Source organism: Nuphar pumila, chromosome 2 (genome assembly GCF_984573655.1).
Source record: "Nuphar pumila chromosome 2, dmNupPumi1.hap1.1, whole genome shotgun sequence".
Classification (NCBI taxonomy): Eukaryota; Viridiplantae; Streptophyta; class Magnoliopsida; order Nymphaeales; family Nymphaeaceae; genus Nuphar; species Nuphar pumila.
In genome coordinates, this window is record NC_143250.1 from 2,002,864 (window position 1) to 2,027,695 (window position 24,832).

General features: G+C 38.3%; 1 protein-coding gene across 1 annotated transcript; it reads left to right on the plus strand.

Annotated features, from left to right (window-relative positions):
* Positions 1 to 1,487: 1,487 nt before the first annotated feature.
* On the plus strand, positions 1,488 to 5,453 carry LOC149844427 (uncharacterized). Its single transcript, XM_089994462.1, has 3 exons — positions 1,488 to 2,345; positions 3,283 to 3,360; positions 3,969 to 5,453. Exons 1-3 carry the CDS (start codon positions 1,497 to 1,499, stop codon positions 5,298 to 5,300), a joined length of 2,259 nt encoding a protein of 752 aa, XP_089850588.1. The 5' UTR covers positions 1,488 to 1,496; the 3' UTR covers positions 5,301 to 5,453.
* Positions 5,454 to 24,832: the final 19,379 nt, after the last annotated feature.

A 24,832-nucleotide genomic window follows, 5' to 3' on the forward strand; every position in this document is an offset into this window, starting at 1 on the left:
CACTCTCTTTCCTCAGTTTTTAAACTAGACATGGCTGCAGTATCTAAACTCGTGTCCATGTCACACGGACACGTCACCGACACATTATTTGTGTGTAATTTTTATTCATTAAAGATGGTATATAAGAGGACATGACAGCAGAGTAATTACTATTACAGTATCCCTGTGACATGCCATGAAGTATAATAAAAAAAAAAGACACGCAATGAAGATGTAGTGAGCAATGTTGTATCGGTTCGTATTGGCAGAAAATCGATACGATACTAACCTAATCTGAATCGGCTATTTTTTAATAAATATAAAAATACTTAAAAATATTTTTTAAAATTACTTTTTAGCCGATTCAGAACTATTCACTTGATAATTTCGTATCTGATTCACCTGAATCATTGGCCAAACGATTCAGGGCCGATACCGATACTGACAACATTGGTCGTGAGTTTAATATAATATTCATAGTTAGTGAAAGTTTTTGAAAAACTTTAAAGCTCTCTTAGAGATGCTAAATCGAAATTTAATTTTAATGTATTTTTTTAATGATAAGAAATCCTTCTCTTGTGGGATCACCAGCACACCCAATGAGAGTCGAACCTGGGACAAAAGGATCAGCACCTTCTCCCAAAGTCTGCTGCGAGTTGAGCAACCGGAGAAATTTATTAAAGGAGTTATTTTTAGTGTAACACTGTGTTCAATTAAAAATACTTTAAACACTTGTCTTTTTTTTTAACCCTCACTGAGAATCGGGTCACTTAATGGGTCTGCCACCAGGCAAGGTAAAACTCCAGGTTGAGAATACAACCACCCTGCCTTACATCGGCCCAACCGTGTTAAAGCAATGGCAGCCCCTATGCGCTAATGAGATTGGATCCTCGATCTTCAGCTTGACACAGGAACCACTGACCACATGGGTAACCTTTAAACACTTGCTTCTTACTACTTCTGCCATCACTTATTAGAACCATTTTCGAATTTAAAATACGAATAATTTTTTTTCTAATGATGAACAACAAACAACGACAACTACGCCTATATGAACCAAAAAAGAAAATCATTTTGAGTCTTCCACATGAATCATTTTCCTCCAATCATTTCTATCCAATGCCATGTCCTCGGTGAGGTTCAAAGCCTTCGTATCATTTCCGATCATCTCCATCCAAGTCTTCCTAGGCCTACCCCGACCTTTTTAACTAATCTATTTTCCCAAACGATTCTCTCGCATCTTTTTTTTCTAATGATGAGAAACCGAGAAATAGGTCGACTTCTCGTGTCTTGTGCGGATGCATTATAATGCGTTGTGTAGGATGCTGTTCTTCCTGTCCCACACAATGTGTAGTGTGCGTATCAAACGCGGAACAACACCCGAGCAAGGACTGGTCGGTCCCTGCACAGGTGTGTCCCACGTATCAAACCGTGAAGAAAGATCATGACCCGGTCCAAACTATTATGATTGTTTGGACGTTATCGACGAGTGGATCCTGGAACCAGACTCCTCTGCCATGCCGTCCGACGAAAACCCTCGCGGAGTCGTCGAAAACCTGATTGCAGCGAACCCCATTTCAGGTTCTGGAGTTAACTTCACTCCGGCGGGCGAATACCATCACGAATTCGCCCGAAACCCGTTTTCTGATGACCGAATTTCGGGTTTTGGTGTTACCGGCGAGCTGGCAGGCGAAACCCCTCATTTTGTGGCTGAAAACCCAGTTGCAGAGAAGCTGGTTTTTGGTTCTGGAGTTGGGGATGGAGGTGGTGGGGACAACTTTGGGGTGGTGTTGAGAGCTGATGAGGTTGACGGGTTTTTGAGGAGGATGAAGATTGAAGACGACGCTGAATCGGGTAGAGGTGGCGAGGTTTTGGTTCGCGTGAAGGAAGAGGCGATTGAAGAGGATGGTGGTGGTGGTGATGGGGTTGGTTTCATTTCAGTGGGTGGCGATGTGAAGAATCTCGTTGTTGAGTGTAGTGATGATGGGGTTGGGGGTGGTTTCATTTCAGTGGGTGGCGATATGGAGAATCGCGTTGTTGAGTGTAGTGATGATGGGGTTGGGGGTGGTTTCATTTCAGTGGGTGGCGATATGGAGAATCGCGTTGTTGAGTGTAGTGATGATGGGTCATCATCATTGTCATCTAGTTCGCATACGTCGAGCAGCGATGAAGAAGAAGGAGAAGTTGCTTCATCATCCACAACATCTGTTGAGGATGAGGATGAAGACGATGTAGAAGTTGAAGGGGGTGAAATCAGGGATTCCAAAGCAGAGAAGAGGGGGGAGATGTTTGGGGACAGCGACATCGACGAGGAGGAAGAGATGATGAAAGAACCAATTAAGTCCAAGAATGAACTCGCGCCCGAGGTAATCTTCGTTTGATTTTTCTTTTATGCCTTTGATTTTATTTCAAATTGCGGGCTGGCATTGCATAGATGGGTTGCTCTCGATTGAAGAAATGATCACTGGAAGATTAAATAAACAGTGAGACTACTAATTCATAGGTTTCAGTTTCAATTTTTCAACTGCCCCTCCCAGCTCTGCTCATGTGGAAAAGATATGCTAATGTACAAGCTGTGTACAACTAAAATCTAACTCTTCTTTTTTAAGTTGTTTTTTGGATACAGCTACTCATGTAGATGAAAGTATGACACGTTGGATAAATCAATTTTTCCCAAACACATTGATGTGTTTCTGTTTCCTAGTTTTCTTTTTCTACGGGTCACAGATTTTTGGACAATTGAAACAACATAACCAGGGTTAAAGGAAAAAGTGAAAGATGACTTCTAAGAACTTCACAGCAACCCGAAGTTTAAACAAAATCCTTCACTTTTTATTTTAAAGCTCCATTATCTTGGATCTTTCCATGATCCCAGCTGGATATCCATCAAGTTTAATTGAAAAGACTGCTCCTTAGACTTTGGAATTCTTCGCTTAGCACTCCGCATCTGTCTTTGCAGAATGCAGATTAATTTCAATGATTTTCATGGTATCACGTGATACCGCTGTAACAAATAATTTATTTTTGTGGTCAACTGAAATGCTGAATTCTGATTCATGTATTGGCCGCATGGTTTTCTTTCTGCATGCAGCTGTATCGAGCTTTATCCTTATACTGCAGAGTTTGAGTGCAAGCTTAGTTTAGCTTATAGCCTTATTTATCTCTATGTTGATGAAAATTTCTCTTGCTCTCTCAATTAGTAAGATGTCTAATAGTCAAGCTCTTTTCCTCTCATAAAAAAGTTCTTATCACCATGCAGTAAAATTAGCAGTTATTTATGGAAAAACTTCTCTTTCTTTGCAGAATCTTCCTCCTGTACCACCAGTGAATGTTGTCTTGGAACTGCAACATAGCACTTCGCCTGTTGGTGTGGTTTTATCAGTAAGTATCCATCAAGTTGTAACATTAAAACCCTTTTGTATGGCTGAATATACATTGCATACGGGGGTGGGCATGGGTTAGGTAGGGCTGGTCTTGGATGCCTAGGCCCAGGACCGCCAGAATGTAGCCCAAAACTCGGGTCGAAGCCTGGACTGTCCTGATGTCCACATTCAATCGCATGTTATATAATATCCAGGAACTTCCGAGGATACAAGAGTGTAATTTAAGTACTTTTTCCTTTCTTGGTAGACAGTATGCATTTTACTGCTTAGAAGAATATACAAGACATAGTTTAGGTAATGTGATATGGGGGTTCATGCTGTGGTTCTCTGGACCATCTATTCACAACAGGCATTCAGGCTATTTTTGTGTGTTATTTATGGTTACATCTCATTTGCCTTTGTGAGCACAAATAAAATCTCGATCCGACATTTCCAAATTTGGCATTCTTAGTTTTGTTTAGATTAGTATGTGTTATGGTAAAGTTTCATGCTTACACCACCTGATATTTTTTGCATTTATTCTTTTTTTTAATCATACTCTGCACAGTTATGGTGACATGAGTTAACAGGATTTATTTTCCTCTTTTTCACATTCAAATGGAGCAGATAATAGACAACAAAGTAATTGTGGAGGGGTCAGAGAAGCATAACCCATTGACTGAGGGCTCCATCCTTTGGATTACAAATACAAGGTCACCACTTGGACTGATCGATGAGATATTTGGACCTGTAAAAAATCCTTACTATGTAGTCCGATACAACACAAGCAAAGAAATTCCCCCTGGAGTCCAGGAAGGAAGCACCATCTCTTTTGTTCCAGAGTTTGCAAACTATGTCCTTAATAACAAGGACATCTACAAGAAAGGCTATGATGCTTCTGGAGAGAATGATGAAGAGATCTTAGATGAGGTTGAGTTCTCAGATGACGAAAAGGAAGCAGAGGTTAAGAAATCCCAACAGCGGAAGATGAAGAGACAAACAAATGATAAGAAAGGTAAACAACGGGAATTTATGAATAGAAAGAAGGTGCAAAACAGAGGTGGATTCTCAAATAGAAATAGACCAGACGAGTCAGTTGACCACCAAGCTTCGGCACCACAGGCTTTGCCTACAGTTCCGCCTTGCGTTCCTGACCACCAGCAGATGCCTCCTCTGGCTAGCCAGTTTGGTTATGACAACTCTTTATGTTCAGCCAGCCAATCATCTTTGCCATCATCAGCAGCCCCTGTATACACACCTCATGTCGCCAACAGCCAGCAGATGCCAAATGCTTCTATCCAATTTGGATGTGTGGGCTCTTCATTTACTCCTACCCTGGGACCTCTTGCCACATGTGTGTCTGTGACAAATAATTTTGATCCTCATGGTCTGCGTGTACCAATTACTCATGGGGTGCAACAGTCTGGTTATTGTGGAAATCCACAAAACTTTATGCAGCAATCAACTCCAGCATGGACAAATATACCATCATGTCCACCAGTATTTGGTGGTATGCAAAACAGTCCCTGGAGATGTGAATCAGCAGGTCAGCCACAGCTCGGTTTGCATGGAAGTCCTTTTCAGGGTTCACAAAATTTCATATTGCCTGGTGGATTGCAACTCCAGCCAGGGCCGCAGATACCTGGATGCATGAATTGGCAAGGATTCACAAGCCAGGCAAGTTTGAATGGAGTGCCTTTTCCCGGAGGCCACATGCATGGCTATCATGCTGGAAATGCTGGACAGCAGGTGAATGCAATCGGTGGATTGAATACTGAACAGGGTGGACAACTTAATGGTAACCAGAGTTTTGGGCAGTTTGTGCAAGGAATTGGTGGCAACTTTCCGACCCCACAGCAATTTAATCAGGTCAATGCACCAGATAATAGAAGAAGGCAGCCTCCAAAGGGAGGTAAATTCCATGGGAAAAGGGGGCATTGGCAGCGACCTAGGCAGTGAAATCTCTCTCTCTCTCTCTCTCTCGTTAATGTATAATTTTCGTGTTATGCTGTTCCATAGACTATTGAAACCAGTGCATGTTATATTGACTCAAATTTGTAAGTTCTTTTTCTTATTTGTTCTTCCTGATATTGAATCATTTCTTAAATACTTTAGAACTTTTGTGACATTGAGGGTGGAATCATTAGAGATCAGAACTATGGTTACTGTGTTCTTTAGTTTGGACAGCGAATGGCAGGCCATGACCCAGCCTTCTGAGAGTAACCCGACTCCTTTTTATTTCAAATGTGTGCTACACCATGAAAACTGAGGTTTTTGGGCCTTTGCCAGTTGCCACCTATGATGTGTAGCAAGTGAACCTGATGACCATGATCAAAAAGCATATAGGAACTAGAGAGATCAACTTAGAAGGGACTCTGTATGGATCCAGAGTCACTGGGTTATGCAGATGTATTTGCAGAATGACTTGGACTCACCTCAATTTTGCAAGTTTACATCTCAGCCTCTAAAGATGCTAACCTTCTGGTGTCTAACAAGTAACTTTGAGTTTCATGTTAAACATGGATCTTATGGAGTTGGTGCAAGTTGGTTTTTCCACAGGGGTAGCCTTTTAGCTGTCTACTGCGCATAACCCTCGTGTTCCCATCTTATCCTTTTAACTCAGTCTTTATCTCATGGAGAAATAAATTAGTGCCTGAAGTGAATGCTCTTTCCAGTACAATTCATGTAGTTGCATATTGTTGGATGGAAATAACATCTGTTATTCTTGTTCATTCTACTGAAGAATTGAATGTGATTACATGAATACAGCCATACATGATGTATATCATGTTTAAGATTCTGTTCAGGTTGCTGCTAACTCATTTTGGTGAGTGCCAAACACGTGGTTCAGGGTCATGGCTAACCTCACACCACCTTGAGCTATTCTTTTCTTGATAATAGGTAGACGACTTGTGAAATACTCATCTGAAAACAACAAAGAAACTGGTTGAGAACGTTGTTGGAAGTCTTAAAAAATTTCTTCATATTGTGCACGAGAAAGAAATATAACCTGCCAGGTATTAAAAGTGCTCAGTTAATGTGAATATCGAGAAGAAGGAGCGCAGGAAGAGAAGAGAGAGGAGAGGGAATTCTTGGAATCGGCAGCCACACTTTCTTTTCTGTGTGTCTACACTAATCATCATTAACGTAAATAGGTTTACAAATCCTTTTTACAATGATAGGATTACCCCTAGTTAGTAATGAATATTACATTATAACATAGCATACACGTGGCCTATATGGGTATGGATCCTTTATTGGATCTATATCCGATCTGGATTCTAATACCCTCCCTCAAGTTGTGCATGGGATTGACCATGTGCAACTTGTTCTTCAGATACCAAAAGCGAAGGTGAACATATCAGCAACTTGGTCTTCTGAAGACACATAAATCGGTTCAATCTCTTTATCTGCTACCTTTTGTCTGATGAAATGTTGGTCAATCTCAATATGTTTGGTCCGACCGTGATGAACAGGATTGAACACAATTTGTATTGCACTTCTATTGTCACACATGAAGACTGAACTTGAGATACTCTCTCCCATCTCTGTAAGGAGATGCCTAATCCAGGTTACTTCTGTTGTGGTAGCTGCCATAGATCTATATTCTGCCTCTGTGCTAGATCTTGCCACAACTTTCTGTTTTCTGCTACTCCATGAGATAAGATTACTTCTAATGAAAACACAGTATCTTGAAACATACCTCCTTTCACTTGGGTCCCCTGCCTAGTCTACATCTGTATAGGCCAATATGTCATGTTTTGGTGTTACCCATGAAGATTGAACATACTTGAGTCCATCACCCACCGTGCCTTTTAGATATCGGAGAATATGTTTGATGGCATCCATATGACTGATCTTTGGTTCATGCATAAACTGAGATACTTGATTTACAGAATATACAATGTATGGTCTAGTAAAGGTAAGATATTGTAACATGCCCACTAAACTGCGATACTTGCTGGCGTCAGGATATAATTCGCCATCACAAATGCTGAGTTTTTTATTGATAACACTGGGTGTAGGCACAGGTTTGCAACCTGTCATTCCTGCTTTGGCCAAAAGATCAAGAGTGTATTTGTGTTGAGTTAATGACATTTCTCCATCCTGTCTGTCTACCTCGACACCAAGAAAATATCTTAACCTCCCAAGATCTTTCATCTTGAATTGCATACTCAACAAACCTTTGATTTGCTGAATGTGCTCTGGAGCATTACCAGTGACCACTATATCATCAACATATATAAGTAAGAAAACCACAATGATTCCATCCCTGTATATAAACAAAGAATGATCTAGTTTGGAACGAATAAAACCGTGGTTCTGAATCTCTGATGAGAAGCTTTCAAACCATGACCTGGAGGCTTGCTTTAAACCATACAATGCTCTGGTTAATTTACATACATATTCTCTTGGGTCTCCCTCTGCATAACCTTGAGGTTGTTCCATATAGACCTCTTCTTTTAAATCCCCATGAAGAAAAGCATTTTTAACATCAAGCTGACTAAGACTCCACCCATGTTCAATTGTCAAGCCAAGAATAATACGAATGATGCTCATTTTTACTACTGGGCTGAAGGTCTCATCATAGTCTTCACCATATTCTTGGGTGAAATCTTTGGCAGCAAGACGTGCCTTGTATCGTTCAATGCTCCCATCCGGTTTGTATTTAATCTTATACACCCATTTTGAGCCAACAACATTTTTATCTAGGGGGCGACCAACTATCTCCCATATTCGACACTCATGAAGTGCCTCTATCTCCTCATTCATCGCCTCAATCCATTTGTGAGATTAAACAGCTTGACAAAACCCAGGTGGTTCCTTATGTTTTTCAATCTTAGATAGAAAGATCTGAAAGTCCATAAAGAAATTATCATAGCTTACCCATTTTTCAATTGGATGCCTTATCTGGCTTGATCTTCTTGGTGCCTCTCTGTTACTGGGTAATGTCATGTGTTCTCTAACAAGGGCATCTGTTTGCTCTCTGGGTCTTCTGGTGTAGACATTTTCTTTGTATCTCTGACAGTCTGTTTCTGATACCTTATCTGAAATTGTCTCATCATGTATGTTTTCAGGAGCCAAAGTGATACATTCAGCAGCATGTGAAATAAGTTCAGCATTGAACCTTGGATCATGCCAATTATCAGCCATATCACCATGTTCACGATCATTGCTGGCTTTATTTTCCAGAAAGCTATTTTCATCAAAGACAACATTTCTGGAAATTTTGATCTTCTTATTGATAAGGTCATAACACCTGTACCCCTTGTGTTCATCTGCATAACCTACAAATTGGCATATGGAGGCTTTGTCTTGAAATTTGTTTCTCATGGATTTGTCAACATGTACATAACATGTGCATCCAAATAATCGTAACTCATCATAATTAGGTTGTATTCCAAAAAGAACATAATAGGGGGACTGATTTTCAAGGATAGGCATAGGGAGCCGATTTATCACATGAGTGGCAGTGTGAAAGGCTTCTGTCCAAAGGTTAATGAGCACATTACAATCATGCATCATACTCATTGCACTTTCAACAATATGTCTGTGTTTACGTTCAACAATTCCATTTTGTTGTGGGGTATACGGGCAAGAAACTCTACGATGTATCCCATTATCTTGGAGGAAATCCAAAAACTCTTTAGAGGAGTACTCACCACCTCCATCACATTGGAGAATTTGAATATTTTGGGAGAATTGATTTTTAACATAGGCATGAAAATGACGAAAAATAAGGACCTCTGATTTGTATTTCATGAAGAATATCCAGGTAAAACGAGAAAAGCTATCAATAAAAGATACATAGTATTTACTTCCAGAAGACGAAGGATTGGGAGTTGGACCCCAAACATCAGAACATATTATCTCAAAATGAATAGAAACTCTTTTATTTATTTAATGAAAGGAAGTGCATGACTCTTGCAAACTTGACAACTGAGACACATTTTATTCTTTAATGAAAATGAAATAGACTCTGGAAGAAAACCATTGGACACTAACTTTTGAATAAAGACTTGACTACAATGACCAATACGAGAATGCCAGAGATCTGGCTTATTACATTTGGATAAACTTAAGATGTTTTCAGAGACACGATCAGACTTAAGCTTCAAGATACTGGAGGTTGGATCTTCATTGAAGACATACATGTTTCCACGTCACTATCCTTTAGCGAACATCTTCTTCGTTTGAAGATCCTTGACAAAGACAGAAGTAGGAGTAAATTCCACAGATAAATTGGTAGAGTCAATAAGTTTAGATACAGAGACAATGTTTTTCTTTATATTTGGTGCATGAACAACATCAGATAAATGAATAGATGACTCAAACAAAGGAATGAAAACATTGCCTATGTTTGATATTGGGTGGTGAGTCTCATCTCCAGTTATAATATTAGATTTTCCAAAATAGGGAACCAAAGTAGAGAATTTTCCTGCATTCCCAGTGACATGAGTCGTTGCCCCTGAGTCTACATACTATATTCCATCATCATTTTGCTTCAGGTTCAGGTTACCCATAGCAGGCAAGAGAAGATCCTTAGCATCATCACTGACTCGAAAAGTACCTGCAGTTCCTGGTGTAGCAATGTTTCTATTATTCTGCGCTCTGTTTTGATTCTGTGGATTAAACCAACAATTGGCTTTGCTGTGGTCCCGTTTATTACATTGATAGCATGTGGGAACATTCCTTGAAAAGCTGGCTGTGAAATTCGGTGTAGGTAGTAATCCACGTTCACCCTGGATAGAAGATCCTCTGCCTCTGTCATGTCCTCCACGTGCACGATCAACTATCATCCTTGTGGCAAGAACCTCATGTGTAGATGATTGTTCAATTGAAACATCAGACATGCCCTTCAGAGTCATTTTGTACTGAAGGAGTTTGACACGTAATTCCTCAAAACTGAGTATTGTAGGTAAGCATAATAAAGAGGTTACAAGGACATGATATTCTGAACCCAGAGCATTCAGTGTCTGTTGCACATTTTCTTTATCTGATACTGGGCATTCAACCATGGCTAGCTGGCTTGTAATGCTTTTGACTTGATTTAAGAATTCAATAATGCTCATTGCTCCCTTTCTTAACATTTGAAATTCGCGTTTGAGAAACAGCACTTTAGCCTCTGATATCTGAGAATATGTCTGAGCTAAAACCTCCCACAAGAGTTTGGATATGCAATCATCAGGAATGGAAATCAATATCTCTTGTGATAGTGTGGAAGTGATGTATGCAACAAGTGCCTGATCGCGCTTCATCCAATAAACGAATGCAGGATTACGAATAGTACTCGGTAATCCTCCATCTTCTTTGGCTTCGGCTATGATAAATTCTGGAGGCATTGGAGTAGAGTCATCCAAGTGGCCTGAAAGGTTTTGACTTCGAATAAAAGGAGCAATCTGTCTCTTCCAAGTCAAATAATTGTTGGTGTTTAGCTTTTCAGAAACTAGCTGCCCCAGAAAGTTAGAGGAAAGGCCTTGATTAGCTGAAGTATCCATTCGCAGTCTTTGTGCAAGTGAATGAGAAGAATTCGGCTGGGATTAAAAGAATGAAGAGACGCAGGCAAGTCCACGAATGAGAAGGACTCGGTTGCTGTTGGAGAACACGAGCTGTTGTTGGAGATGTGCTCGGCTGAAAGAAAACTTGCCTGATACATACTTGTCTGTGATCACGGCTGAAGAGGAAAATGGCAGGCGTGGCTGAAGGTGGAGCAGGTGTGATAGGTCGAGGAATGGGCCCTTTCACGTTCCCTGATGAAGGAACAGACTTGGTTCTAGGTGGAGAAGGTACGGTCAGACTCAGTTCTGGGTGGAGAAGGCACAATCAGATTTGGCAGATCAGGCTCGGTTCTGGGTGGAGAAGACTCGGCAGATCATAACTGAGAAAACAGGCTTCACGTTCTTTGATGGAGGCCACTCTTACGCCGAGATCAATGGTTGCTCTGATACCATATTAAAAGTGCTCAGTTAATGTAAATATCGAGAAGGAGCGCAAGAAGAGAGGAGAGAGGAGAGGGAATTCTTGGAATCGGCAGCCACACTTTCTTTTTTGTGTGTCTACACTAATCATCATTAAGGTAAATAGGTTTACAAATCCTTTTTACAATGACAGGATTACCCCTAGTTAGTAATGAATATTACATTATAACATAGCATACACGTGGCCTATATGGGTATGGATCCTTTACTGGATCTATATCCGATCTGGATTCTAATACCAGGGTCAGTCCATCTGTGGCATCTTTGTACCCCCATTTGCATGCTAGGCTGATGCTCTCTTCAGCATACCTGACAGCATAAAATTGAGGAAAATCCATTAGAAAGATCATGTGTTTCTATGAATAATTATTATGTCTAACATTATCCTTCTTGCTCAGTGGCTAGATTGTATTTAAATTTCTGATTAATTTTTACTCACTTGTTTGGGCAAGAAAGTTGGCCTTCACAGTCCTCCCATGATTGCACATCATCTGTCCATGTGCCCTGTTTCTCAAAATGCAATAAATTTGCAATTCAAAACTGATCAGGTATTGTGTGTTCATCCTCTTACATAACTGATATTTATCTATATGTCTTGAAGGAAAGCCTCCATGTCTTGCCCATACATCTCTTTGGCTGCTGCTAGAATTATCTCCTTGTCCCAAACCTAATGATCAAAGGAACAAAAATAGTTAAGTCCTCCCTTCTTTTAATGTTACAAAGTTCTTTAACATCATCACAGTGCCCCAACTTTTACAACCTGTTTTTCCCCTCTTGTCACTCACCCACTTAACCATACATAACATAATTCCAACTTTCTTCATCTTTACGAACATTCTCCTTTCACCACATGCACCCCAAAGACCCCAAGACAGTTTATTATATACAAAACAATAGAACCCACATTTGGTACAAGTTTCAGATTTTGGTGAACATAACCACACGCATTCAGGAGGCCTCATCTCATGAATATATATTGACAAATGACAGTGCTGTCACTTATCAAATGACAAAAAGGGCCACCCAACTAGAACCAAATTTTTTTTTTTTTTGGCCAAATAAGAGACCAGGTCAAGGGCTTTTTTGAAATCTGGGGGCTATTCAGTTGGACTTTTAGAAGTCAGAAGCCAATATTTTCATCTTTGAAGAGGTTGATAATTTTCGTTAAGAGCTAGGAGTTGGTGAAAGTTAGGTGATTCAACGACAGATGAGATAATACTTGGCATTCTTTCTTTCCTTAGACGACTGGTTTGTCAATTACATATCGACTTCTTCAACAGCAATGATAGGATACAGCGTGAAGCAAGGTTTTATACAGCGTCAGGGAAACCCCTTCTTCAACAGCAATGATAGGATCTGAATCACAGAATCAAATCGGTCATGCCGACTCGGGCAAGTGTTATTTGACCTTTGAGCATGATGGTCCAGATGATATGTTATATATACAAATGGGCAACTGATTGGTAACATGGTGCACAGACTGAACCAAGTTGTGACTCACCCGGTTTGCTGGAACTGAGTTGGGCTGTGACTAGGCTCAGTTCAACCAGAGATTTATATAATGTGGCTTGAGTTCTGGAGAGTGGAATAAAGCATGATTGAGGGTGAGAATACTCTGTTGAGAGTTGCAGCAAGACGCACACCTCCTTGCGCCAGCCTCATCTCCACCAATGGAAGTCTAGAATGGAAGTAAGCATCTGCATCATACAGATAAATGCATTTATAAATAATGATCATCGAAACGTCAGCTAAGCACACATAATAGATGTACAGAAAAAGAAGATAAGTACTGTCCCAAGAGGGAAACAGGTCTCATCATTCAGATAGAATGAGTTTTAACATACATTCAATCCTAACCATCCAGCAGGACCATTTAGACATGGCTATGATTGAATGTATGATGGAACCCATCATATTTCGAATGATGGGATCCGTATTATCCCACAAGAGCATAGCAACCCTAAGAAGACTTTTCTTTTTGTTTTTTGATAGGCAGAAACCCCATGAAAATTACAAATATGCATAGCTAGATTATTAACGTGATCAGATAATCTGCCAAATCACAGTGGGGAAATGCTCTAACGCCGCCATTTTCTATTCTAGAGATTAGCAGCCACCAACATGGGAGGGAGGATCAATGTGCGATTAGGGGTATCAACGGGTAGGATCTGGTTCGGATCCAGGTGAGACCTAACCCGGATCTGTTTTGAGGCACGGGTATCAAGTCCGGACCCGATTCCTATCGGGTCTGCTATAAGAAAAATCATACCCTATAAGGATTACATGAACCAGACCCGGTCCATACACGATAAAATAATATATATAATTTTTATCTTTTTACATTGAAAATCATGGGTCTTAATCGGAACTCAGGTCAGACCCGGGTCTGGTATGAAATTTCACAAACCATACCCAGCTCCATATAATAATTGGACCTTCTGGGTTCAACCTGGTTTCTAATAGGACCTCCTTTTTATCACCAAACCCTGACCCTAAAATATGAACCCCCTCAATTAAAACTCGAATTAGGCACAATAATGTTGCATACTTTCATACGGAAAACCCTAAAATCAAGATTTACTTATTGCACAATTATTGACCTTTAGTGGTTCCCATGTAATCGTGAGAAAGATAACATTGCACACTTTAGTGTACGGATGCACCTAATCTGCCCTCCATCTTTTTTGGCCAACAACTGACATGTTGTATCCTTTAAATGATGGGCAGTGAGGTGCAACGACATACTCAAAGTGCCCAGTGTCATTGCACCTGATCACCCTATTGTGGTTGTGACTTACTTTGTACAGTTGTGTTCAGAGTCTATTTTTCTTTGCTTGAGTCTTGATGTAAGTGTTGAGTCACTTGTAATTTTCTTCGGGTCACCATTGCACTTTGGTTCAGGTTGATAAATACCTTGAATGGATAGCTCGTAGATCTGAACTCTACAGGCAAAATTGTGAATGAATGCAAATGCATTGAGCTTTCTTTTGTTCACCCTCATTGTGATTGTTTTCGAGTGATTGCAATTTATCTCCATCTATTCTCTCTCGCTCTCTTGCACTCTCTATGTTCAAAGCTTCTGCATCGGCAAGCGAGCGACCATAAGGCTTGCGGCAGTAAGAAAGGACTGTCGCGCCACACTGACCTATTGAAGAAGTAGGCCCATGACAAGTGGTACCAGAGCCCATTCTCGAACTGAGAAAGGGACTCAGGAGTCAGTGTCGAGAGACATGCTGACAAGCCACGATTTATGAGCAAGACATCGTGGTGCCCTAATACAACTTGTGAAGCACCAAGGGAAAGGTAGTTGCCGAAGCTGAGGAGATGGGTTCACCTCGAGGCATTGAGCAAATGGCTACAACCGTCAACAAATTGGTGGAGGATATGACTTTGCATGAAGAAAAAATTTCATGCATAGTTGAGTCGTTCAGAGGACTGGACGACGAGGTGACGAGCCTGAAGGTTAACTTGCTAATGAGATAGGTTACTTCGCTGACTACGACAGTGAGCACCCTGCAGACTGAAGTTGGGGAGCTTCAGTTGAAGAACCACACTCTGCAGCGGACAATGACCCTTAATGGTGGAAATGGGGAATAGGCCATCAAAGATAGACGTGCCAAGGCTAGTAAAATTTAATGGTTTTTGAGACAGCAAGGCCATTGAAAACTTTTTGTTCCAAGTGAAAGACTACTTGGATATTCAGAATGTATTGGATGATGACCTTAGGGTAAAGGCTACAGCAGCTCTACTCGATGGAGATGCTATAGCCTAGTGGAGACAGAAACGTAACGACATGAAAGAGGGCAATGTGTGATTGATGAAAGTGTTGTAGGATCGATGCAACGAGCACTAGAGGGGGGTGAATAGTGCTTTTAATCTTTGTCTTTGAAATTTAAAGGAATTTGAATACTGCAAAGCAATCACACACAAAGAACACAAGAATTTTATCCTGGTTCGGTCTTCCAGACCTATATCTAATCCCCAAGCAAAACCCGCTTGAGATTTTCACTATCACACTTGTGTTACCACAAGATCAAACAGACCAAAACTGGTCCCACTTTTAGCAACAACCCTGCTGAAAGCAAACTTCTCCTTTAAACCAAAGAGACTCTGTCCTTTTACAAAAAAATTGAAATAACCAACTTACAATCAACCTACGAGCATTTCTTATGAATACAAATAGAGTGGAATAGGCTTCTAAGGCTGCTGAAATACCCAACTCACGATTTCACTAACTCACAAAAAGAATTGGAGTGAAAAACTAGAGTAAAAATACTCAGTGAGTGAGAAAATAAATACTTGAATGAATAGGAGTGAAAAACAAAGAATTTGATCTTTCAAATCAATGTAATTCGATTCAATTCAATTATTTTGAGTGTAGATCACACTCTTATTTATAGCTGAGGAATTTCATACATTGGTGGTACGAAAGGGTGTCAAAACAGTCAGTTTTGAACATTCAAATCGTTTGAAAAATAAAAAGATGCACCTTTTAAAAGTTTTAGAAAATGGCTATATTAGTCGACTGAAATAGTTATTAGTCGACTGAAATCAAATATTAGCAGATTGACAGTTAAAGTCAGTGTGTCTAGCTGAACAGATTTAAATTCTGGTTTTTGAAACTTAGTCGACTAAAGAAAAGTTAGTCGACTATTGAAAATCATCAGTAGACTGAAAAAATTTCAGTTGACTCCTGCTAAACTTTTCAGAAATAGAACATTCTGGTCGATCGACTAAGAGTCGATTAGTCGGCTAATCAGAAAGTTGACGTTTTGCTTTGAAAAACTGACACAAAAAATCAGACGACTGATGAGTCTATTGGTCGACTAATAAGCCTGAAAATGTGGGTAAAGAGCTTTCTAAAATGATTTTCGCCAAGGGTTCTTTTAGAAAAGTTTTTCTTAAGTTTTTTTAAGTGAAATACAAGTAAGATATGCAATCAAAGTAAGGCTTTTAAAAGAATCTAAGACTTTTAAAGAGATTTACATTTGCACACTTGTCTTCACAGATTCTTCAACAAATTCTTCAATTCTTGTCATCTTTCTTCATTGCCTTAGCTGAAATTCAGTTGTTCCAGTTGTTTATCATCAAAATCTTGTACTTGAATTGTCGTGTACAGCTTTCATGTCTTAACAATCTCTCCCTTTTTTATGATGACAAACTAGTCACAGATAGAGCATTGATAAACAGATAGAAAACCTACTCCCCCTATCAATATATTGTCAAAACATAAGAAGTTAGCATAATATCAACATTGTTAACACGTATTGTTTTTCTTCTCATGCATATTATTTTTTTTCTCCCCCTTTGTCATGATCAAAAGGAGTAGGTGGAGTCATTGTATAAAAAAAAATGCAGATACAAGTTTAAAATATTACAACCCCAAAAAAAAATGTTATCAAAGCAATATCAGTAAACAAAGTTCAAGAGAAGTGTCCCTTGATCATCTCCTTGATTTCAGCTATATCAGACTGAATAGATGAAAGTTGTTGAGTAACATCCTCACGAAATGTATGTTGTTGAAGTTCCAAAGCTACAATGCATTTCAGAATTTTATCATCTTTTCCAATAGAGAATTTATTCCTTTTGCCTTGAGATGGAGGCGATATAGGAGATGGTGATGGTTCAGGAGATATAGGAGATCCAGAAGATGAAGGTACTAGATAAGAAAGTTTCATTCATTTAAAAACAGTTTCATCAAAGAATTTCTTTTGAGAAACTAATTTTTCATTATTCAGAGACACTTTGAAATATTTGAGGATTCGAGTAAGGATACACCCATACGGAAGAAAATGTTTTTGTTTCCATAATGTAAAAAAAAAGACATGTGCCCAATTTGCAGAGATATTTCTAAATAAGACATATAGAGTAGTAGAAAGATCAGTTGAAAAACAATCAAAAGATCCTGGTTTTGGGAGGACGTTTTGTGCAAGAATTCTTCCTACAATTCGATTGCAAAGTTGAAGATTTGTATTTTTGAAAAGAGGACAATAAGGAGTGCCTGGAAGTAGAATTTGTTCAAAAATATTTTCATCATTAAGTTTAATGGAATTGAAAAGAGTTCTCGAAGATGGAATATCGTGAATCTGTCCAAGGAGTTTGGAATCAAACTCGATTTCAACATCTCTAACGAGAGAGGAAAGAAAACTGGTATCGTGATCTATTTGCAAATTTGAGTAAAACAAATGGATTAATAAAGAATAATAATCATGATCTGAAAAAGCATAAAAAGATGTGAAATCCCTGTAAACAATGCCTCAAGATCATATCGTGAATAAACGTGAAAAAGAACACTTCTACTGGGTAAGATGGTAATGGCAGAAATAGAGCCAAATGTGTCATAAAGAAGAGGATTTCTAAGGAGGTTAAGAGAGAATCCATGCCGAGCCTTGGCTATGGGTGTGGATGAGGAAGGGAAAGCATGTCCGGAGGTGGTTTTCTGACGAGGCATCTTCATCAAGAAAAGAGCAAAGTAAATCAAATCTGTCGAAGAAGGTATTGTCGCAGGGAGTTTCTGGACGGGATGTTGTGAGGAACGGAATGCAGTGGATGTCATCGTTTGGCTAGTGGAAGAGGGACGTTGATTCTCCAAGAGTTTTAGAAAAGAGGGAAAGGGACGATAGAGGAGAGGGAAAGAGAGAGAAACACGGGGGTTTTTGTAACCTAAGTCGATTGCCCTTTATTTTTAAAACAAGTAAGAAGTCGGTTCCATTTTTTTTTTAATAACCAACTACCAGTCGACTAATCGACAAATGTCAGTCGACTAAAAAGTTTGTCTTACACATTTTCAAGTAAAACAATGATTTCAAAAATAAATTATAAGTCTAATAATGAGCAAATGCCTAGTTCTCTTCTAATTCTCATAAAATCTTTATTTTTGATTGGTTTAGTAAAGATGTCGGCATGTGCATTTATGGGTATAAAATTTTAAAAAAATATCACCTTTTAAAACATGATCTCGTAAAAAATGATGTCTCACTTCAATATACTTAGTTCTTGAGTGCTGAATAGGATTTTTCGAAAGATTTATAGCACTAGTGTTATTACAATAGATTATTGTTGTGGAGTAATTCAAACCAAAATCTCTTAAGGTTTGTTTCATCCATAGTACTTGTGAACATGCTAAACTAGCCGCTATATATTTTGCTTCAGTAGTTGAGAGTGATACTGAATTTTGCTTTTTACTAAACCAAGAGACTAAGGAATGTTCTAAGAAGTGGCAAGTTCCACTAGTACTCTTGCGATCAGATTTGCTTCCAGCAAAATCTGCATCACTATATGAAACTAAATCGAAAGAAGATGATTTTGAGTAAAAGAAACCAAAGTCTGAAATATCTTTCAAGTATTAAAGAATTTGTTTTACAGCAATTAAGGGAGATTTCTTCAGATTAGCTTGAAATCTAGCACACATACAAACACTAAACATTATATCAAGTCGACTAGCAGTTAAGTATAATAGAGATCCATTCATACCTCTATAGAGCTTAGTATCTACAGTTTTACCATTTTCATCTTTGTCAAGAGAGGTAGTTGTGCTCATAGGATTTCTTATTGATTTAGAAGAGTCCATGTCAAATCTTTTAAGAAGTTCTTTTGTATACTTGGCTTGGTTGATGAAGATTCCTTCTTCAGTTTGCTTCATTTGAAGTCCAAGAAAGTAGTTCAATTCACCCATCAAGCTCATTTCAAACTCTTCCTGCATAGCTTTAGCAAAATCTTTGCAAAGAGAATTATTAGTAGAACCAAATATTATATCATCAACATAAATTTGCACAATAAGAATATCTGAATTTAGATTTTTAATAAATAGAGTAGAGTTTACCCGACCGATGAAAAAACCAGATAGTTCTAGAAAACTTTGTAGTCTTTCATACCATGCTCTTGGTACTTGTTTGAGTCCGTACAAAGATCTTTTTAATTTGTAAACTCTTCTTGGATATTTCTCATCTTTAAAGCTTGGAGGTTGTTCTACATAAACTTCTTCATTGATGTATCCATTCAAAAATGCATTCTTAACATCAATTTGGTATAACTTAAAATTCATGTAGCTAGCAAAAGCAAACATCATATAAGTGATTCTTTATATATGATATTCTAGGTAGGCCTCTAACAAGATCATTCTTGGATAACTTAGAAATTAATTTGAAGTTAACATGTCCAAGTCTCTTGTTCCATAACCATTAAATTTCATTTGAAGCAATAAGACATTTTTCATTGAGGGTGGGCAACTCATCAAGATAAAGTTCATACACATTGTTCCTTCTTTTTTCTTTTAAAGATGATCTTTTTAGAAAAAGAATCAGAAATCAAACATAAATTATGTTCAAAAGAAACGAGAAAACTTTTGTCACATAATTGACTAATAGATAATAAATTATGCATTAATTCATCTACTAAAAGAACATTTTCTATCAAGGGAAAATTTGGATTACCAATACCGATTACTTTTTCATTACTATTGTCACCAAAGGTGACGGTTCCTCCATCCTTACTTTGAAGGGTGGAAAATAACTCTGGCCTTCCAATCATATGTTTGGAACAACCATTGTCCAAGATCCACTTGTTTCTTATTTTGTGTACCTACAACAAAATTGAAAGACAAAGCATTTGACACCTTTTTATTTTCGGGTCCATGAGAGTTAGTCTTAGGAACCCAAATCCATTTGGATTTTGGTTTCCTTTGAGAATAATTACTTTTTCTATTATAAAATGATTTAGCATTTCTAGAATGATAAGATGAATAATCATGTATAGGCTTATATGCATTGAAAGTACCATGATGTGATATGTTTTTACCATGATATACATGTCTAAAAAACTGAGTTATTTGAACCAATGATTAAGAATTTTGGCTTTGATTCTTTACCACATAATTTAGTCTATTTTGAGTATCAAAGAAATTATATCCCAATTCAGTTTTGTTAACCGAGCATCTTTGAGAACCAAGAAGTTTTTCTAGATTTTCTTGCCCATTAGTGAACTTAGTCACTATAGAGAGAAGATCATTAGATTTTTCTTTTAAACTAGATATCTCTTCTTTTAAGGCATTAGTTCTAATGCCAATTTCTTTTATCTTAGATGCTTGAGAAAAGTTTTTCTTCTTGAGATCTTTCATCTCTTGAAGTAACACTGTTCTTAGAGTCGAGTCAAATTTTTTATTTTCAACTCTTTGTTTTTAGAACTTAGACTCTTAAATTTAGCATATAATTCATTAAAAGCTTCTAATAACTTATCATAATCAAATTGACTTATCAATTCTTCTTGTGCTACAAAGCACATGTTGGTGATTTCTTTATTTGATTCTTCGTCGGAAGAAGAGTCACTTTCATCTCAATTTGCTTGAAATGCCTTTTTCTTCTTGAATTGGTCCTTATGCTTGATTTTGAGAAGAAGACAATCTCTTTTGATATGTCCAGCCTTTTTGCAGTTGAAACACTTGACTTCATCAGGATTTAATAGTTCAGTTTTCTTCACATTTCTTTTAAATCTCCCATTTTTTATGAATCTTTTGAATTGCACAGTGATAAGGGAAATATCTTCATCTGAATCTTCAGAGTTTGAAGTGGCTTTGAATGCAAGAGATTTCTTTTTTGGTTCTTCTTATCTATCTTGAAGTTGAACTTCATGAGTCACGAAAAGAGTATGCCAAATTTCATTTGCAGTAGAACATTGAAAGATGCGATTGAACTCTACTTTATCAACGACATAATATAGTGCATTCATAGCTTTGGCATTAAGTGAAGTAGTCTTCTTTGCTTCATCGGTCTATAGGCTAAAATCAGTTGATGGTGCTTGGTACTTTTCTGAAACGACTCTTCAAATATCAAGATCTATGAATTGTAGGAATATTGTCATTCTTACTTTTCAATAGTTTATTCCGTCAATGAGAGGATGACGAATTAAGGAGCATCCTTCTTTGTGCTGAGAAGACGATGTTGTTGTCATGCTAGATGATGGTAAGATCAAAAGATAGCAAACCTTGCTCTGATATCAAATAAAAGTGTTGTAAGATCGATGCAACGAGCACTAGAGAGGGGTGAATAGTGCTTTTAATCTTCGTCTTTGAAATTTGAAGAAATTTGAATACTGTAAAGGAATCATACACAAAGAACACAAGAATTTTATCATAGTTCGGTCTTTCAGACCTACATCCAGTCCCCAAGTAAAACCCGTTTGAGATTTCTACTATCACACTTGTGTCACCACAAGATCAAACATACCAAAACCGGTCCCACTTTCAACAACCTTGTTGAAAGCAAACTTCTCCTTTAAACCAAAGAGATTCTGTCCTTTTACAGAAAAATTAAAACAACCAACTTGCAATCAACCTATGAGCCTTTCTTATGAATGCAAATGGAGTAGAATAGGCTGCTAAAATACTCAACTCGTTATTTCACTAACTCACAAAAAGAATTGGAGTGAAAAACTAGAGTAAAAATACTTAGTGAGTGAGAAAATGAATACTTGAATGAATAGGAGTGAAAAACAAAGAATTTGATCTTTCAAATCAATGTAATTCGATTCGATTTGATTCAATTATTTTGAGTGTAGATCACACTTTTATTTATAGCTGAGGAATTTCATGCGTTGGTGGTACAAAAGGGTGTCAAAATAGTCAGTTTTGAATATTCAAATCGTTTGAAAAATGAAAAGACGCACCTTTTAAAAGTTTCAGAAAATATCTATATTAGTAGACTGAAATAATTATTAGTCAACTGAAATCAAATATTATCAGACTGACAATTAAAGTCAGTCGACAACTATGTCTAGCCGAACAAATTTAAATTTTGGTTTTTGAAACTTATTCGACTAAAGAAAAGTTAGTCGATTGATGAAAATCATCAGTAGACTGAAAAAACTTTTAGTCGACTCCTGCTAAACTTTTCAGAAATTGAACATTTTGGTCGATCGACTAAGAGTCGATTAGTCGACTATTCAAAAAGTTGATGTTTTGCTTTGAAAAATAGACATGAAAAATTGGTCGACTGATGAGTCTATTGGTCGACTAATAAACCTGAAAATGTGAGTAAAGAGCTTTCTAAAATGATTTTCGCCAAGGATTCTTTTAGAAAAGTTTTTCTTAAGTATTTTTAGCTGAAATGCAAGTAAGATATGCAATCAAAATAAGGCTCTTAAAAGAATCTAAGACTTTTAAAGAGATTTACATTTGTACACTTATCTTCACAGGTTCTTCAACGAATTCTTCAATTCTTGTCATCTTTCTTCATTGCCTTGGCTGAAATTCAGTTGTTCCAGTTGTGCATCATCAAAATCTTGTACTTGAATTGTCGTGTATAGCTTCCATGTCTTAACAATTGACATTTTTGAAGCCTTCAAAAATGAGTTACGTAACTACTTTATACCAAGAAACGCATAATAACAAGCTTATTGGATAGTGGCAGAACTCAAACACACTGGATCATTGCAGGACTATGTCAGGACGTTCCAGAAGCTCATGCTAGAGGTACCCAATATGCTAGATGAAGACAAACTCAACTGGTTTATTGTTGGACTACAACCATGAGCACAATACAAAATGGAAAGGAGTAATCCCGAGACTTTGGAAGATGTGTATGTGACGGTCAAGCGACTAGTAGATACTTAGCACAAGTCCTTCACTCCATCGACTAAGGCTGGGAAGAAGCCACACCACAAAGGCAAGGAGGATCGCCGAGACAATGAAGGTGAGTCATCGACCCAACACCATTCGGACAACAAGAAGAACTATAGAAAGTTCAACAATAACAGCAACAAGGGAGCGGTTGTGACTTGTTGGTTGTGTGGCGATAGACATATCACAAAGCAATATCCAAAGCGCCCCGTAAAGGACGACATTCCAATGCAATGCAGGCAGAGAATAGTGACACTGAGGGCATACAACCAAGGATGGAGGCCATGCAGTCGATCAATGCAGCTAAGAGTTGCGCAACCAAGAGCATGTCGGTTAGCAAGGAGCTTATATATCTCGAAGTCATTATGAATGAAAAGTCTACTACAGTAATGGTAGACTCTAGGGCCACACAGAACTTCGTCTCGCAGGAAGATGTGGAATGATTAGGCTTTAAGCCTAGACCATTAAGATGGTGAACTCTGAGGCGAAGCCAATCTTTGGTGAAGCAAGGGATGTGGCTATCCAAATAGGGAGTTAGGTTGGCAAAGCTAACTTCTCAGTGTTGTCCCTAAAAGACTTTAAAATAATTTTGGATATGGAGTTTCTTCGTAGCCAGAATGTGTTGATGTTGCCGAAGTTTTACTCGTTGGTGATCATGGGGCCGAACTTTTCACACACAGTGCAGTGTCTTACTCTTGGAGGCAAGTCTTCAATGTTATATGCTATACAATTGAAGAAGGGTGTCAAGCGGGGCGAGTAGACATTCCTAGTTGTCGTGTGCACCGAATAAGGGAAGGTGAAAGCAGCAATGTCACCGACCCTTGCCCCACTATTGGCAGAGTTTCAAGGAGTGATGTCCTCATAACAAACCATTGAGACGCGAGGTCGACTACAAGATAGAGTTGACCCCTGGAGCAAAGCCTCTTGCTATGGTCTCTTATCGCATAGAACCAGCTGAATTGAAGGAGTTGCACTGACAACTAGATGAGATATTGGAAGCATGCATCATTCATCTTTCGAAAGCACCCTTTGGTGCCGCAATACTCTTTCAGATAAAACATGATGGCTCCAAACAACTATGTGTAGATTACCGTGCATTGAACAAGATCATGGTGAAGAACAAGTATTTGTTGCCACTAATAGCAGACTTGTTCGATCAGTTAGGCAGTGCTCGCATCTTTTTAAAGCTAGATCTACGATCGAGTTATTGGCAAGTGAGGATTGCTGACAGTGATGAGCCTAAGACGATGTAAACACCCCAAATTTTCCTCATCCATTCTTAGACAACCCCGCTCGTGCAGATGTCAGCCCTGGTAGGTCAGTATAGGAGTCCAATCTTGAGTCTGTCATTAGAAAATTACCATTTTACCCATTTTCATTAAGAAATTATCATTTTACCCATTTTTATTAAGAAAATTACAATTTCACCCCTAGGTCATCCTAGAACCCATGTCAGTCAGAGTCAACGAAGCTCATTCTTAAGCTTAGAACAGTTAGAATGCCAGTCATTTCTCGCTCACCTGAGCTTACGATGAGCGAATCATGTTCATTTCTAATCAATCCTGCCAAAATGGGTTTATTTCCTCAGAAATGCACTCATTTCTAGCTCAAATCTAAGTCAGTCATTCTCAATCAATCATATTCCCTTGAGTCTAGCTTGAGCTCACCAGGAGTTCAAGTGCTCCAGTTTCAGTTCAAATTCAGTTCCCACAGTTTAGGTGTGTGATTTAGCCCATTTTCACTCATTTTATCTGAAATCAAGCTAAGTTTAGTCAGTTGAGTTAGTGTTTGAGCTTCAATTTTAGTTCATCTCAGTATTACTGATTTTTGTTCTAGCTCAAACCCAGTTCTTTTCCATAGCTCACTTCACTCCAGTGACCATTTCTCACCATTTCTCTAAA

What these genes read in the sequence shown, in the direction of transcription:
- LOC149844427 (XM_089994462.1), top strand. Translation starts at nt 1,497, where the DNA reads ATGCCGTCCGACGAAAACCCTCGCGGAGTCGTCGAAAACCTGATTGCA. An exon ending in AGAATGAACTCGCGCCCGAG is followed by an intron (nt 2,346 to 3,282) that starts GTAATCTTCGTT and finishes CTTTCTTTGCAG; the next exon opens with AATCTTCCTCCTGTACCACC. An exon ending in CTGTTGGTGTGGTTTTATCA is followed by an intron (nt 3,361 to 3,968) that starts GTAAGTATCCAT and finishes CAAATGGAGCAG; the next exon opens with ATAATAGACAACAAAGTAAT.